General features: G+C 47.6%; 1 protein-coding gene across 1 annotated transcript; it reads left to right on the top strand.

Annotated features, from left to right (window-relative positions):
- The first annotated feature begins 3,525 nt into the window (after positions 1-3,525).
- On the top strand, positions 3,526-4,758 carry LOC141614351 (uncharacterized). Its single transcript, XM_074433103.1, has one exon. The coding sequence runs from the start codon at positions 3,526-3,528 to the stop codon at positions 4,756-4,758; it is 1,233 nt and encodes a 410-aa protein (XP_074289204.1).
- Positions 4,759-17,006: the final 12,248 nt, after the last annotated feature.

Consider the following 17,006-nt stretch of genomic DNA (forward strand, 5'->3'; position numbering starts at 1 on the left):
TGGGTCAAGTTCTATTAAAAAGTGGACCAAATATATTCATGTGAGATCTTGTTTGATTCGTCTTTACGAGTACATTAAAAATATCGAACTTTTATAATTTTTGCAAATACGTAGCTAACGATATTTACCGCGTTGACAAACGTGAAAAAAGTAAAGTGGTAAAGTGGAGTTGAAATGGGGAACCCCATTGTTGCAGAGATGTAGTTATGAAATGGGGAGGGTAAATGAAAAAGTTAGTGGAAAATTAGGTGGACGAATAAGAAAAGGAAAGATAAAATATGGGGAGCTCCATTGTTGCAGATGCTCTTAATTATCCATAATCATTTCATCTTTCTTAATCAGATCAAAATCTGCAATTTCTTCTTTGCATTAATTGGGTGTTCACAAACCCTAGACTTCTGCTTCTAACAAACGAACAATATTCCAATCTTTACCGTATAATCCTTGCATTAATATTGCTAATCATTGTATTCCAGAGCAATTAACTGGTTTTCTGGAGTTTTTTTAAGGCTCGAGGTTACTGTAGCCAATTGAAGATTAAAGGGACCTGTAGAGAATTTGTATCGATTGCTATTCTCTACTGGTGAGGTCTCTATTTTCTGGTGATTCTTTGTCATCATCAATGGAGTTTGAAAGGCAATTTGGTCGTTTTGAGGGTGGTGTTCAGGGTAATGGGGATCATGGAATGGGAGGAGCTGCTGATGTCCATGATAATTTCTATAACCACCAAAATTTCCATCAGCCACACCCAAATACAGAGTTTAACCCTTCCAACCCTCTGCATGCTAATTTATGGAGGTACCCTAGGTCTAGGGGTGTCATTAATGTGGACCCAGCGGAGCTGGGGCGTTCAAGGGAGTTCTGGGGTCGCTGTTGTTTGGGTTTTTTGGTTGATTACCGGCTCTTTGATGATGCTTTCATCAATAGCCTTATCAGAAGAAAGTGGAGTACTAATGGTAGGATTACTGTGTTTAGGATGGGGGAAATCTATGTATTCCATTGTGAAGATGTTGGGGATATGGAATGACTGCTTGCAAGGACGACTGTTACCATAGACGGGGCTGTGATGGTGTTGGCGAGATGGTACCCTGATACGGTGCCCAGGACTGTAAGGTTTCCTTATGCTGAGCTTTGGGTTCGTGTCTGCGGCTTACCCTTTGAGTGCCTGAATCTGCATGTGGCTAATGTTGTTGGTAAGCTCCTTAGTCATCACTACTATGTGGAACCATTTGAGGTTATTCCTAAGAATGATTACCTGAGGCTAAGGGTATGCCTGAAGTTGAATGAACCCTTGATGCCGGGGTTTTTTCTTTCGATGGAGGGGGGATACCTGTTATGGGTCCAGTTTAAATATGAAGAAATTTTTAAGTACTGTATTATATGTGGGAAGGTGGGGCATAAAGGTATTCAGTGTAGGGAGAGTATTATGACAATCATGTCAGGGATAAATGGGATGATTGATCGTGCTGGGGAAAGAGGTTTTGTGATTTTTCAAGCAACTGGGAACCATACTATGTTTAATCTTGATTTGAGGGCTACCCCTTGTACTACCAAACACTTATCCTCTAGATTGCATTTGGGAGATAGGAGGATGGCAACTGAGGGCAATGGGAGGAATGAAAGGGAGAGGATGGTGAGTTTTGACCTGGGAATTACTCCAGGTGGGCGTGTCTTACCTGGAATGAGCTTCGCAGTGACTGCCCAACCTTTTGCAGGGCCGGTTATTTTTCAGGTGGGTCTAGGGGCTGCCCATCTGGGGCATGAAGGGGGAGTGGCTAATAATGTGGGGGTCCTAATGTTGGGTCTGAACGAGTGAATGATGTCAGGATGGAGCAAGCTAGGAATGTTCATAATAGGGTACCTAATGAAGATGTGGCTGAGAATGGGAGGGAACATGTTGGGAACCCAGGGAGAAATGAGGGAGATGCTGATGGTGGGGATACTAGGGGGACAGGGGGACAAGGTATAGGACTGCACCATAGAAGGGCTAATGGGGGGTGGCTGGATGAAAATGGCCCCAATGATCAGGATGAATTTCATAGTGCAGATGAGGATTTTGATGAACCAGGAGTAGGTATGCAGGGGACACAGAGATTTCTGAATCAGATGCAGCTTAATCTGATGCAGATTGATGACCCCTATGTGCTGTACTCGGGTCACGGGTCATCCAAGGGAGTGCTGGATAGAGATGCTAGGATCCAAGAAGCCATCTTGAACAGGGTAGAAGGAGACAGGAAGTGGGCGAGGATGGATGATGACCATAGGGGCTATAATCAAACCTTTGACCCTCCACCAGAGGGTTTTCCCGTGGTCTATCATTATGGAGATGATGTGATACCTATGGGTAACCAAGGAGGAGAAGGGAATTTAGGACGTGGGGAGGGAGCTGAGATGGACATTGAAAATGTTGATAGGGGAGTGGCTGCTGGTTTGGAAGTTAATGTGGAGATGAGAGATGTGGAAGTGGATGTGGAGGTGGGGCTGGGATTTAACCTTGGAGTTGCTGTGAATAATCAATCAGATGTTATTATTATTAGCTCTGATTTCTGAGGATGGAGATACTGATAATTCTGATTTCACGAGCCCTTTTTCTGCTGATTGGGCTTTTGATCCCAATGATTGGAGTGAAAACAATGAGGGAGATTCAGATGATAGGGAGTACTCTGCCATCAACTTGATTTCATCATCTTTGGACTCTCAAGAGGTTACCACTGAGCTCAGGCTTAGTGTGGGTAATCTTAATGTTGCTGGGATTCAAGGTGGGAACTCTTCAACAGGGGTACCAAGGGTAACTTTGGATTCTGTTCCAGAAGCCATAATTAATAAGGAAAGGGAGATTCAAGAGAGTTCAGCTGCTCTTCAAAAGTCAGAGACTGTGGTTATTATTGACAAGGTAAGTGAAGATAAAGGGGTTGGAGACTCTGGTATGATTGTTACCACTGTTGCTGGGGGCTCTAACTTGGGTATTAATGATAAGGTAAGTGAAGATGAAGGGGTTGGAGGCTCTGGTATGATTGTTACCACTGTTGCTGGGGGCTCTAACTTGGGTTTTAAGGCTGGTGAGGATAAGTTGGAAGCTATGGGAAAGAAACCTGAGTTATTCTACTTTCCTCATTATGGTGTCTCTGCCAAATTAATTGCTAACATGGATGGTGAGAGTAAGGTTGCAGGTTCTTCTGATAATTTGATGGGACTGGCGGATTGTTATCATATTTCAAGCTTTGAGGAAGATTATGGGGATGTTATCTCGGCTGCAAGGAAAAGAAAGTGCTGCTCCCAGATTGATGAGGGGCTTGTTCCTGAGGAGGCTGTTACGTCTATTTCAAGGGCTAAGAGTTACCTGACACAATTGGCTAAAAGAAGGTGTGTTGGCAATGGTGTTTCTAAAGGGGAGGGGGGATGTTCTGTGGCTGGTTTTCATATGCACGTTGATGATATGGAGGTGGAGGAGTCCACTGATTCCTCGGATGCTGTCAAGGAAGAAGGCTTTACGGAGGTTGGGCCAATTCAACCTCCTAATGAGCCATGATTGGCCTCACTTGGAATTGTAGGGGTCTTAATAACACGCTAGCCCCTACAATTCCGAAACTAAGAGCGTTATTTAGTAGTAAGGTGTACGACTTTTGTTTCCTTATTGAGACTAAGTGTACAAGTAGTAGTGTTTTTCCTTTATTTCGTCCTTTTGGTTTTATGAGATATGTAGGCGTTGATGCCGTGGGAAGTTCGGGTGGGTTATGGGTAGAGTGGCGTAGGGAAGCCAAGTTAAGACATGTTTTCTCTTGTACTAATTTCATCATTCTACTAGTGGAAAAGTATGTTGGCCGGTTGTGGTATCTCGTTCTCTTCTATGGTGACCCTTGTACACAAAAGAGGAGTGTTGTGTTGGAGGATTTAGAGTGTTGCCTTGCTTCTATAAAGCATCCTTATTTGATTATGGGCGATTTTAATCAAGTGGAATTTGTGAATGACAAGCTTAGTAAGAATTCACGGCCAATTGAGGGGGCACATGAGTTTAATCTGTGGAGAGTGCGCAATGAGCTTATTGATATTCCGTATAAAGGGCCGAGGTTCACTTGGTGTAATAATCGGAAAGGAGCTGATAGGGTTTATGAAAGAATTGATCGTGCTCTTGGGTCGAAGGATTGGTTATTCTTGTTTCCTAATACTGGTTTACGTCATTACCCAATTCAAATTTCGGATCATGCCCCAATTGAACTTGACTTGAATCTTACGTGTAATAATTGCAAGAAGCCGTATAAGATTGATGCATGGGCCCTGGAGCATGAGGAGTGTATTATTGGTATTAAGAAGATTTGGCTGAGACGGATGGAGGGATCCCCGGCTTATCAACTTTCAAGGAAGCTGGCTCGAGTTAGAAATCACGTAAAATGTTGGGCACTTGATAGACGTCAAGAATGGAGACAACAATGGGACTCTTTTGATGTGGAACTTGAAAAGGGTATGGAGGTAGCTATTACGGATGGTGATGAGGTACCCTATACTGAAGTAAATGAGAGAGTTAAAGAGTTTTCGAAAGCTGCTGGGGTTTTTTGGAGGCAAATAGCGAAATTAAAATGGATGGTTGATGGGGATACTTGTACTAGGTATTTCTTCAACTGGGTAAAAGGCCGGGCGTGTAGAAATATTATTCTTGGTATCAAAGATAGCGATGGAGCGTGGATTTATGAACCGGATAGAGTCAGTCGAACTTTTCATGATACTTTTGTTGCGTTGTTCTCAGACCGCACGAATGGATAGAATACTGAGGACTTGCGGGTCATGGAGGAGCTACTGCAACATATGACAACTAGAGTTAAAAGTGACGATTTTGATGGATTGAACCGTGCTTTTACTGCCAAAGAGGTCCGAAAAGCCGTTTTTCAGATGGGAGCTCTTAAATCTCCGGGACCGGATGGCGTACCAGGTGTGTTTTTTCAAAAATGTTGGTACTTCATTAAAAAGGATGTTACCAAAGCTGTCCTCTCTGTTCTTAACTCGGGTATGGTCCTATCTGAATTAAATAGGACGTTCATTACGTTGGTTCCTAAGTTGGATAATCCGGAGACGGTAGGAGATTATCGGCCAATTAGTCTCTATAACGTCCTTATGCGGATTATCTCGAAGTGTATCTCGAATCGCCTTTCAAAGGTGATAGGTTACTTAGTGGGTGAGTACCAGAATGCCTTCATCCCGGGAAGGCATATCTCTGATAATATTCTGCTTGCCAATGAGGCTATTCATAGAATCAACTCTCACAAGAAAGGTAAGGTGGGTCGTTTTGCTTTTAAGGCTGACATGAGCAAGGCGTATGACCGTGTGAAGTGGGAATTCCTCCGAGCAGTGTTGCATAAAGTGGGTTTCCCTGATAAATTGGTGACTTTGATCATGAATTGTGTTACTAGTGTTTCATACCAAGTCCTTTTCAATGGGGTGCCTCAGACCCTTTTTCGACCCCAGTGTGGCCTTAGGCAGGGAGATCCTCTCTCTCCCTTCTTATTTGTTCTATGTATGGAGGTTTTGTCTTGCGCCATGTTGCGAACTCAGGATTTGGGTATGGTGAAGGGTATTAGTCTAGGACAGGGAGGGGTTAATATTTCCCATTTGTTCTTTGCGGATGATGCGGTTTTCTTCATCTAAGATTATAAAGACTCGGTGGGTCAGTTGAGGACTATTCTTGATCGTTACTGTCGAGCTTCCGGACAAGTCATTAATGAGGAAAAATCAGGGATTCTGTTCAGTCCAAACATGAGGTTGGCTAGAGCTCGTCACTGTCTTAAGAGTCTTAAAATTCAAGGAAATAAAGGGTTGGGAAAGTATCTTGGTCTACCCACGGAGGTACAAGGATCGAAAAGGGACCTTTTTAAAGGTCTTATTGATATGGTCATGAAGCGTATTTCCTCTTGGAATGGAATTTTTCTATCTCCGGCTGGAAGATTGACTCTAATTGCATCAGTCCTATCAAACCTCTCCAACTATTTTCTATCGGTATTTAAAATACCGGTAAGTGTGACTAGGAAGATTAATGCTATCTTAGCACATTTTTGGTGGGCGGGATGTAAAGAAGGGAAAGCTATTCACTGGTGTAGTAATAGATTCCTAAGTTTTCCAAAGAGTGAGGGGGGCCTTGGTATACGTAATATTGAATGTCTCAATCAAGCTATGCTAGCTAAACATGCTTGGAATATTGTTAAAGGGAATGACTCCTTGCTTTGTCGTGTTTTCCAACAAAAGTTTATTAATATGGAAGATCGGTCTCTGAAGGTGAGAGCACAGAATGCCAGCAATCTGTCTTGGGGAGCTAGGAGTATTCTTTATGGTCTGGAATTTGTTCAACAATATATGGCTTGGAAGCCTGGCCTGTTCTCTACTAAGAATGTCTGGACAACTAGATGGGTTGATGGAGAGAATCCGGAATCTAAGGACGACCTGCTGTCCTTAGATTCTGTAGGCCTATGTAATACTGAGATCCGAGACCTCCGACATTTTGACGGCAATGAGGGCGTGCCCTGTTGGAATGAAGGCTGGATTAGACAGATTTTCTCGGAGGATTCGGCTAATAGAATTATTGCTATGCCTATTTGCAATTCAAGGATCGTTGATGAAGTCGCATGGACGTATACTAGTAAGGGTGAGTATAGTGTTAAAAGTGGATATGGTATTTTACATGGAAGGTATATGGAGCGGAAAGGGAGCCCTAAAGACATGACTCGCTTAAGTCATGAGAGCCGGGTTTTTTGCAGGACCAGACTATGGCGTTTACCGGGACCGCCGGTATGGAAAATTCTTGTGTGGCGAATTTTAACTAACACGCTTTCAGTAGGCGTTAACTTTGCAAGAAGAAATATAGATCTTGATCATGGCTGTAAGTTCTGTAGTAATGATGGTGGGGTCATGGAAACAATGGAACATCTTTTCAGGGATTGTGAAATCGTTAAGAGATTGTGGGTGTGCTCTATTCTGGGAATCAGGACGACAAATTGCGCATCTATTTCTCTCGCAAATTGGATCTTAAATTGGATGACCTACCTCGAAAAAATGAATGATGCGGAATTTCGCATGGTCCGGTTTTTGGCTACGTGATGGTGTCTGTGGGGTATTAGAAATAGGATGCTTTTCAAGGGGGAGCCTTTTCATCCTAATATGTTTTTCAATTGGTGGAGTCAAGTGGTTAAGACGGCTGACTTGTCAATTGAAAAAGCCATCAAGAGTAAGGATGTAGAGCCTTTGATTGAGCAGGAGCCTTTTGAGAATGATTTTGTGAGGATCAGAAATAGTTATCCTGTTCATTTGATTGGAGTGCCGAACTCTTGTGAGCAGATAAGGGTCATGGTGGATGCGGGGTGGAAGTCTACATGTAGAGCGGGCATAGGGTGGGTGGCACTTTCGAGTACGGGAAGTGGATTCTATGAATATGGTAAGGCAATTGTGGCTGAGTCTGCTACACAAGCTGAGGCAATGGCTATTAAAGACGTGATTCTTTGGGCGGTGAGTTCTGGATATTGGCACTTGGAGATTTCTTCGGATTGTCTTCCTCTTATTTGTCACCTTGCAGGGATTGAACGAGCACACCATCTAGCTTCGGGAATCCTGGATGATATCCACTCTCTTTCCGCTTCTTTTCATTGTCTTTCGTTTAGTTACATTCCGAGATCATGTAATATGTATGCTCATAGTCTTGCGGAAAAGGCTATGAATAGTGATGGGGCATATTCTGCACCGCTGACCAAGTCAACACACTGAGCAAGGTCAAAGACATCCACAGCAAGTCAACGACTTAGACAGCCCAGCCGATGCATCCCATCGGCCTGTCACCTGGGTCCCGGCATGACATCCTGCCAGCCGGGACACATGTCCGCGTACTCATGTCCAAGACCCCTCGGCGGTGAGTCAACATTGTCCGCCGGCCTGCCATAGGTCCCTCGGCCGAGGGGTAGATCAGTCTTTCCACCTGCTAAGCCACTTGGCCACTTGGCCACTACGTGACAAAAGGTGAAAGTCTATAAATACTCCTCAACCTTCATTGAGGAAAGGATCCCACAATCATAACCTAAATACACTATTCATTTGGTAATATCTCCTTTATCTCTCTACAATACATATCTAGCCAAGTAACATAACTTAATCCTCTAGGTTTACTGACTTGAGCGTCGGAGTGAGTACGCTTGGCACACAGCCAAGCCCTCAGTTCGTTCATTGTTGCAGGAGAGGCCGAAGGGAACGATAGGAACAAGAAGGTTTCAACTCAAGACATTATTCGACAAACCACGGGTGGTAACTAATCACTGCTCCGGAATTACACCCGGAACAATTGGCGCCGTCTGTGGGGAAAGACACTAGAAGCTAGTCACATTCATTCCCAAACAAAAACAAAACTCAAAATAAAAACCCACCCAAAAAGCTAAGAAAATGTCAAAACAGCAAGACGCAGTCGTGACCGATGAAACCGCGTTCTACCAAGATGACGCTTTCAACAACTCCGGAGTCATGCAGCTCTCCACCGGCGGAGTAACCCAACCGGAGTTCGGGATGCCAATAATACCTGACGCGCCGTTGCCAGCCAACCAGGTCACCATCATGGGGCATGTGGTTGACGTAGTAAAGCTAAAAATGCTCTTGGACCTAATCAGCAACACGCCTGCTCACACTGTCACACCGACAAGAGCGGCGGAAACCGTCCAGGATACCAGGGCCCAGAACGTGACTCCGAGAAACCTGAACGGAGCACTAGGAGAAGTTGACCCAGTCAAGACGCCGGGGGAGCCCAAAGTGTGCGCGGTAGACCTAAGTCCTTCCCGCACTCACGGAAGGACAGCGTCCCCGCCACACGAACGAGGCATACCCCAAAGGAGCCAGAGGAGTCCGACTCAACAGAGTTGGAGGAGAAGTCATAGCCGAAGAAGGAGCCCCTCCCGTTACGAGGGGAAAAGCCAGGATAGGGATGCGAGGAGCCGATCGCCACGTGTCATTCAACACGTGGTCAGGCAGCCCCTCAACGCCTACGTCCTAGAAGTCCCGGTGCCAAACAAGCTAAAGCTGCCACCCTTATCATACAAGGGAGATAGTGATCCGGCCGACCACGCTGAGGCTTTCGAGTCTTACATGTCGGTATGGGAGCAGCCCGATGAGGTCTGGTGCCGAATTTTCCCAACAACTTTGCATGGGATGGCTCAGAGCTGGTACAAAGGGCTTCCTGATGGCTCGGTGTACTATTACGCCGACCTGAAGGGCGCTTTCCTAGCCCAGTACTCCTGCAATAAGAGAAGAGCCGTAGAGACATCTGACCTCCTGACCATCAGACAGGAGGGGGGCGAGTCTCTACGAAGCTATGTGAAAAGGTTCGATGGAAAGGTCCAGCAGATTCGGGAAATTAATCCCGAGCTGGCGGCCTTCGCGCTGATGAAGGGCCTCCCAAGGGGAGCTTTAAAAAACGAGCTTATCAAGAGCGGAGGCCTAGGCTTGGACGCCGCCAGGAAATTGGCCGACCAAGCCATCAAGGTGGAAGACTATCACAAGACCTGGGCAGATCCCAGTGAAGCCGAGCCCTCAGAAAAGAAGAGTCGCAGGCCAGACAGTCAGGACGAAGGACGCCGCGACAACAACGGGTCGCGGTCCGATGGAAAACGCCGTGATAATAATAGATCACGATCGGACAGATCCGACCGAAGGCAAGACGCCGGTTGGAATTCGGGAACGTACCACCAGAGGCGGTATAGTGAAAAAACCCCCCTCGTCGTATCAGCCGCCGAGGTCTTCGCCCTAAGCAAAAATGAGGGCCAGAAGTGGGAGAGGCCCCCCAAGCCAAAAAGTGACGGTGACACGAGCCAGTACTGTGAGTACCACGGCCACACCGGCCATTTAACCAACGACTGCCGCCATCTAAAAAATGCCATAGAGGAACTGATCCGGAAGGGAAGCCTCGGCAAGTACGTTGCAAAAGGCCAAAAGACTGACGCCGGCAGTTCGGATAAGAAGTCCGTCTTCGAGCGGATAGGAGTGATTCATGTTGTCATCGGGGGCAACGAGAACGGAGGGTCCGCTCAGGGGCACAAACGGCACCTAAACGAGCTATATCAGGCCATCAACTTTGTGCCCAACTCAGGGGTCCCCTCTGCAAACATCCCCGACATGACTATTGGAAGAAGGGACTACGAAGGGGTCATCGCCCCTCACAGTGACCCACTTGTAGTCAATTTAGACATATCCAACCACCTGGTCAAGAGGTGCCTGATTGACACGGGCGCGTACACAAACATCATGTTTAGAGAATGCTTTCTCGGCCTCGGCTTGAAGATCAAAGACTTAAGCCCCTGCACTAACCCGCTATACAGCTTCTCTGGGGCCGGCCTGGTACCATTGGGGTCAGTCAGACTCCCGGTGAGATTCGGCGAAAAGACGTCAGCCAAGAACGTCCTAGCCGAGTTTGTGGTCATCGACGGCTCGTCCGCATACAACGTCCTCATAGGCCGGGTCACCCTTAGCGAGGCCGACGCAGTGATGTCCATCCGGGCCCTAACACTGATGTACGTCTCGGACCGGGGGGAGGCGCATAAGCTCATCTCCAAAGACGAGAAGGATAAGGTGATCAACGTCCAGATAGCCGCCCGAGGGTGCAACATGCAATCCCTCAAAGAGGCAAGAAAGTCCGAAAAAGGGAAGAGTCCGTCCTTGCAGCAGGAGGACGACCAAATGGATACAACTAGGGGCTGACTGGGGAGGTGTGACTGTGATGAGCCATTAGGGCATCGGTAATCTCGTAGAAATTTATGTAGCCGCGGAGGTGTCCAAAATAGCTGTGGACACCCCAACGCATGTTTTTACCTAATGAAAAATCCCCCAAGCCTTCCAACCAAGCGAAATTTTTCCCATCAGTTATCTATCAAGAAACAGACGCCGGCTCACACTGTCATACCGACAAGAGCGGCAGTCGTTGTGAAGAACTACAGCGCCGTCGCAGTCACCCCAAGTAGTAGACGCCACTAGCGATCACCCCAAGAGGTAGACGCCGTCGCAGCCACTCCAAGTGGTAGACGCCACGTAACACGCTATCAAGAAACAGACGCCTCACACCGTCATACCGACAAGAGCGGCAAATGTTGTGAAGAACTACAAACATTGTCCGTTAGCCACCCCAAGTAGTAGACGCCACGGCAGTCACCCCAAGAGGTAGACGCCGTCGCAGTCACTCCAAGTGGTAGACGCCACGTAACACGCTATCAAGAAACAGACGCCGGCTCACACTGTCATACCGACAAGAGCGGCAGTCGTTGTGAAGAACTACAGCGCCGTCGCAGTCACCCCAAGTAGTAGACGCCACGGCAGTCACCCCAAGAGGTAGACGCCGTCGCAGTCACTCCAAGTGGTAGACGCCACGTAACACGCTATTAAGAAGCAGACGCCGGCTCACACTGTCATACCGACAAGAGCGCCAGTCTCCGTCAAGAAACCAACGCCGGCTTCCCCTGTCAACCCAACAAGAGCCATCGCACATTACACTCGCAAAAGCATTCGAAGTGTCTTAGAAGCGTTGAAACACAGTTGAGAAACGCACTCTAAAACGGCCCCGGCCAAGCCGAGGCGAAAACAAAAGGGCGCTCAATTAAGAATACAGGAAGACAACTCTGACAAAGATGAGATAAAGACTACGGTCAGGCCGCAGGCGAAAGAAGCGAATTATTATTAGAAGATAAGTTACAAGATTTACAAATGAGAAGAATACAGACGACGGCCGTCCCCGCAGGGATAATCCGAAACGCAACCTACTAAAAGTTGTACAAAAAGCAAAAGCTACAGTTATGTTCATATACCAAGAGATAGCGGGGAGGAAGAGCTGAGTAATTGGCCCACGGACAGCTGAAACAGATCTGCTGTAAACTTGTTCTCATCAAGCAGCACATGTTAGTGAGGAGCTGATACAGATCTGCTGTAAACTTGCTCTCCTAAGCCTGTTGCTGCCTGCCATCAGTATCGGCGGCCGCATCTTCCCCAGTAGGCAACCCAGCAGCTTCTCTAGCAGCCTCAGCCTTGGCCTCGGCATCCTCAGCTGCCCTCATCCTTTCGGCCTCTTCCTTAGCCACCCTAGCCTTCTCAGCAAGAGCCGCTTTCTCCGCGGCCGCCTCCCTCTCCATCTTCGCTTTCGCCGCCTCCTTGGCCTTCTCCACCGCGGCTTTCTCCTTGGCCTCGACCTTGTCATCAAGCAGCACGTCGAACCTGCCCCAAGGGAAGGACCCATCAAGAGGGAAAAGCTCCCCAATAACTTCCCTAGTAGCATCTTCGGCCAAGTCCCGGAACTCGGCGCACAGTTTGGGGAGCATGACGGTTTGGAGCATATTGATGTCCGCCTCCTTTTGCTTGATGATGGCCTCCTTGCCCCGAACCACCTCCGCCTGGGCCTTAAACACACGCCCTTGTATTCATCCTTCTGCTGGAGACAGAGGTCAGCATGCCTCTGCGCAAGGTCACACTTCTCCAGCAGCTTTGCTACTTCAGCTGCAGCAGCCTCGGCCTTGGCTCTCTCGGCAAGGACCTCCCTTTCAGCGTCCTCCCGAAGCTTTCGCTCAGCCGAGAGCGCTTTCTCAGCATCTCCCCTAAGCCTCTGCTCATTGAGGAGATTCAGCTTCGCCGACGCAGCCACCTGCTTAGTGGCATTGCGCTCGGAAACGGCTCGAGCAATGGTCCTCTCCTGCTCCATGAGGCGAGCCCCGGTAGCCACGCTCCACCTCGCCAGCTCCTTAATCAGCTTTGTGCCTTCCTCTATAAGCTGGGAGACGGAAGCCCTCTGGGGGGGAGGAACGGCGGTGGTACTTTGACCACCAACCTCCGGCCGGGAGAAGGAAACCTTCTGGGATGAAGAATTGACGGTGACGCCCCGATCACCGACCTGCGCAGAGAAACCCACCGCCTGCTGCCCAACGTGAGCAATAGCCGACTGCGGCTGGTCTGCAAAAATCCGATTAAAACATCAGTACTAACATTGACTTATCAGGAACACCTAATGGCACGGCTAAATTTAAGCCACAGGATAGACGGATACCATGTCTGGCCTTCTTGGCCGGAGAAGGCACTTCCTTGCCGACGGTAGAAGCCGTCCTTTTCCTCCTACAGATAAGGGGAGACCCCTCCGCATCAGAGTCCCCCTCATCAGGAATATCAACAATCTCCACCTTCTTAGGGGAGGAGATGGGAGTTGGAACCGGTGTCGACGCCGTTTTCCGCGTCCGACGCACTACGCCGCTAACAACCCTCGCCTGCGCCTCCTCCTTGCTCAAGGCCTTCAGCCGCTGCTCCATAAGGTCATTCGGCGACGCCCTGCGATCATGGGCTAGAGCCTTGGGATGCAAGTTAGCAACGGTTTTATCTTTGTGCAGCCCCATTCTCCGAAGAAGATCCTCAGATAGGTCCGGTCCGAAGTGGTCTGCGAAAGAAACAAAGCAAGAGTCAAGTAAAAGAAATAAATCGAGAGCCGAGAAAACAGGAACATTGAGAGCGGTGATGGGCCTCACACCGACCCCACTCACCCTGCGCTAGGGCCGGTATGAGGCCGACATAGCAAAGCGGCTCATCCTGAAGAATGATCTGCGTCGGGGGAATCCATCTCTTCGGCACCCCACTCCTGTCCACCTCGAAGAGCCTCATCGCCAGCCTCTCGTCCTCCTTCAGATGGACCCTACTGGCATCCATTTTCAGATGTTTTCGGGTGACCCATCTGTCATGCTCCGCCCTAGTCTCACACCGCAAATTAACCCGGTGCTGGAAGGAGCGGGGCAGCGGATAGTCGTCCGGCACTTTAACGTACACCCACTGACCCTGCCAGTCCTTGCAAGAAGAGACCTTGTCAACAGAGACGTAACCTTGCTCCGTTTGCACGTTGTACCATCCGACACGGCCTGAGATTGATGGCTTCAGATGGTGAAGTCGACGGAATAAATTCACCGTCGGAGCCTCTCCCTTGAAGAGACAAAGCCAGACGAACCCAATTATAGTCCTCATGGCCAACGGGTGCAGTTGGGCGACGGCAACGTTCATAGCTTTAACTATGGCCACAACATACCCATTCAGCGGAAACCGGAGCCCGTACTCCAAATGCCGCAGGTACACGCCAGTGTGGCCCGGAGGAGGACAACAGACGGACTGACCCTCCCCAGGGATAACAATTTTGTACCCCCTACCGAAGAAAAAATGGCCCTCGAAAAATTTCTCGCCGGAACAACTGGCAAGCTTATGAGACCAAACACGGTCAAGGCAAGCTTTACAGGCATCACCGTGATCCATGACGTGCCGTCTCCCCTCGCTAGGGCGAGACCTTTCCTCCTCCTCACCGAAGTCGTCACCAAAATCACCCCAAGAATCTTCATCCTCCCATTCCTCCAGAATTTGAGGATCAACCTCAGGAGGAGGAGACCTAGGACCCTTCGACACAGGCCCACTAGGTCCAGCATCAGCAGAAGACATGTTCACAACAAATTACTAGCAAAGAAAAGAAGAGTTTGTTTATTTACCTTAAAAGGAAAAAATGCTCGCCGGATCAAAGACTTTGAAGATTGGAAGAAAAAGGAAGCCCTTAAGTTTAGCAAGATGAAAATTTTGGAGAAAATTTGAGAGAATGAAATTAGTGACCAAAATCACGGAAAAATTGCCCTATTTATAGGAAAAAAGCCCATAAAGAAGGGCCAATCAGAGCACAGCCCATGAAGCAACAGCCAATCAGCGAGCAGACACGTGTCGAACATGCAACCACGGAATGTCAATCGTCGCAACAGTTAAACGTCAATCAATGCAACAGTGACCAAGCGTCTTCAACACGCCCGTTCACATCCCTTCAACTATTCATCTTCCTCAACAGATTCCTAGGTATCTGGTCTCCGCCGGCCACCAGATCAACCAAGCTAGGAAGCACCCGGCCGGGGGCAATCAAAATCAACCGGCACTCTCAGCCTCGGTCACGGCCAGCGTCATATTCTTTTCCACATCGAGTGCCCTTTACGCATCCATGTGGAGGGGGGCTATGGTATACGGCACGGCCTAGCAAGAGCCACGCAGATACACAAGAAGAAGCCGATGCAGAAATTTTCTGAAAATTACTTGTGCAGAATATATGCTCAACGTACATCGGAACCCATACCACGGCATAGACTACGCTGGGGGCAAATTGATGGGGCATATTCTGCACCGCTGACCAAGTCAACACACTGAGCAAGGTCAAAGACATCCACAGCAAGTCAACGACTTAGACAGCCCAGCCGATGCATCCCATCGGCCTGTCACCTGGGTCCCGGCATGACATCCTGCCAGCCGGGACACATGTCCGCGTACTCATGTCCAAGACCCCTCGGCGGTGAGTCAACATTGTCCGCCGGCCTGCCATAGGTCCCTCGGCCGAGGGGTAGATCAGTCTTTCCACCTGCTAAGCCACTTGGCCACTTGGCCACTACGTGACAAAAGGTGAAAGTCTATAAATACTCCTCAACCTTCATTGAGGAAAGGATCCCACAATCATAACCTAAATACACTATTCATTTGGTAATATCTCCTTTATCTCTCTACAATACATATCTAGCCAAGTAACATAACTTAATCCTCTAGGTTTACTGACTTGAGCGTCGGAGTGAGTACGCTTGGCACACAGCCAAGCCCTCAGTTCGTTCATTGTTGCAGGAGAGGCCGAAGGGAACGATAGGAACAAGAAGGTTTCAACTCAAGACATTATTCGACAAACCACGGGTGGTAACTAATCACTGCTCCGGAATTACACCCGGAACAAATAGTTAGGATAACTTTCTTTACAGCTGTCAAAAAAAAAAAAAAAAAAAAAAAAAAGAAAAAAAAAAACTTGTGATCTTCACTAAAAATAAAATGACGCGAAACAAAACATAAACTATGCATGGAGTACACATCTCTACTTTAACAGTCCGTCTTGCTTAAGACCGCAAGATCCGTCTGAAACAATAAGACATCTCACAAGTGGAAATCACATGAGTGGTGGGACATCCCATGTGTTTTCCCACTCACTTCCTAAATGAGTATTTTGTGAGAGAAAATGGTTCATCTTATTATTTCAGACGGATCTTACGGTCTGAAATAAGAATTTGCGCTACTTTAAAAGCTACAGAGTACAATACTTCACTAACAATTTATCAAAAAATAGACTTCAAAATATCCTACCTCGTAATTTTATTTTTATTAGTTAAGTTAGCTGACATTGGTGAAGTCATTGATATATATCTTGATCCAAAAGTAAGGATGTCAGTGGGGCGGGTTTTGGCGGGTCTCGCCCCACACCCGCCCCACTTAGGACGGGTGCGGGTAAAGATTTGATGGGTCGTGGGGCGGGGATGGGTTTCAAAAGTGTCATTCGTCGCGGGTCGTGGGGCGGGTGTGGGTATCACGTGAGACCCGCCCCACCTCGCATATCCCCGCTCCGCTTATAACTGCCTTACTCATAAACCTAGACAAATTTGTAATATATAAAAATAAAATTTATAACTTACATACAAACCCTAAACCATTTTTTCATAAACCTAGACAAATTCCATCTACTTCTTAATTCTTACCCACCCAAATACCCAACCACCTAAACCCAAAAAAAAAAAAAAAAAAAAAAAAAAAAAAAGCTAATCCTCAAACTATTTCGTGGTTTGAAAAACTTGTGTACTAGGTAATTAAATGTTAGACCATTTTGCGGAAACGTATTTGTATAAGATGTACGAGAGTACGAGACTAGTATGTTTTAGATTCAATATTTATATTTTTAAAAATGATTTTGTGAGGAGATAGATAATTTGGCGGGGCAACGGGTCCCCATGGGGCGGAGACGGGTTTAAAAAGTTCAACCCGCTGCGGGAGTGGGTACGCATTATAGTTCGCGGATACGGGTGCGGGTTACCCCTCCTCCACACCCACCCCGCCCCATTGACATCCCTATCCAAAAGCATTAAGCGTTGAATGAGTTAGCCTAAATATGCCCGCAGTGGCATTCAATCAAACTCGACAACTTTGCGCAGCGCAAAACT

Source organism: Silene latifolia, chromosome 11 (genome assembly GCF_048544455.1).
Source record: "Silene latifolia isolate original U9 population chromosome 11, ASM4854445v1, whole genome shotgun sequence".
In the NCBI taxonomy this organism is placed as follows: Eukaryota; Viridiplantae; Streptophyta; class Magnoliopsida; order Caryophyllales; family Caryophyllaceae; genus Silene; species Silene latifolia.

Bases quoted from the DNA above. Each gene is read 5' to 3' on its own strand.
- LOC141614351 (XM_074433103.1), top strand. From the start codon at position 3,526: ATGATTGGCCTCACTTGGAATTGTAGGGGTCTTAATAACACGCTAGCC.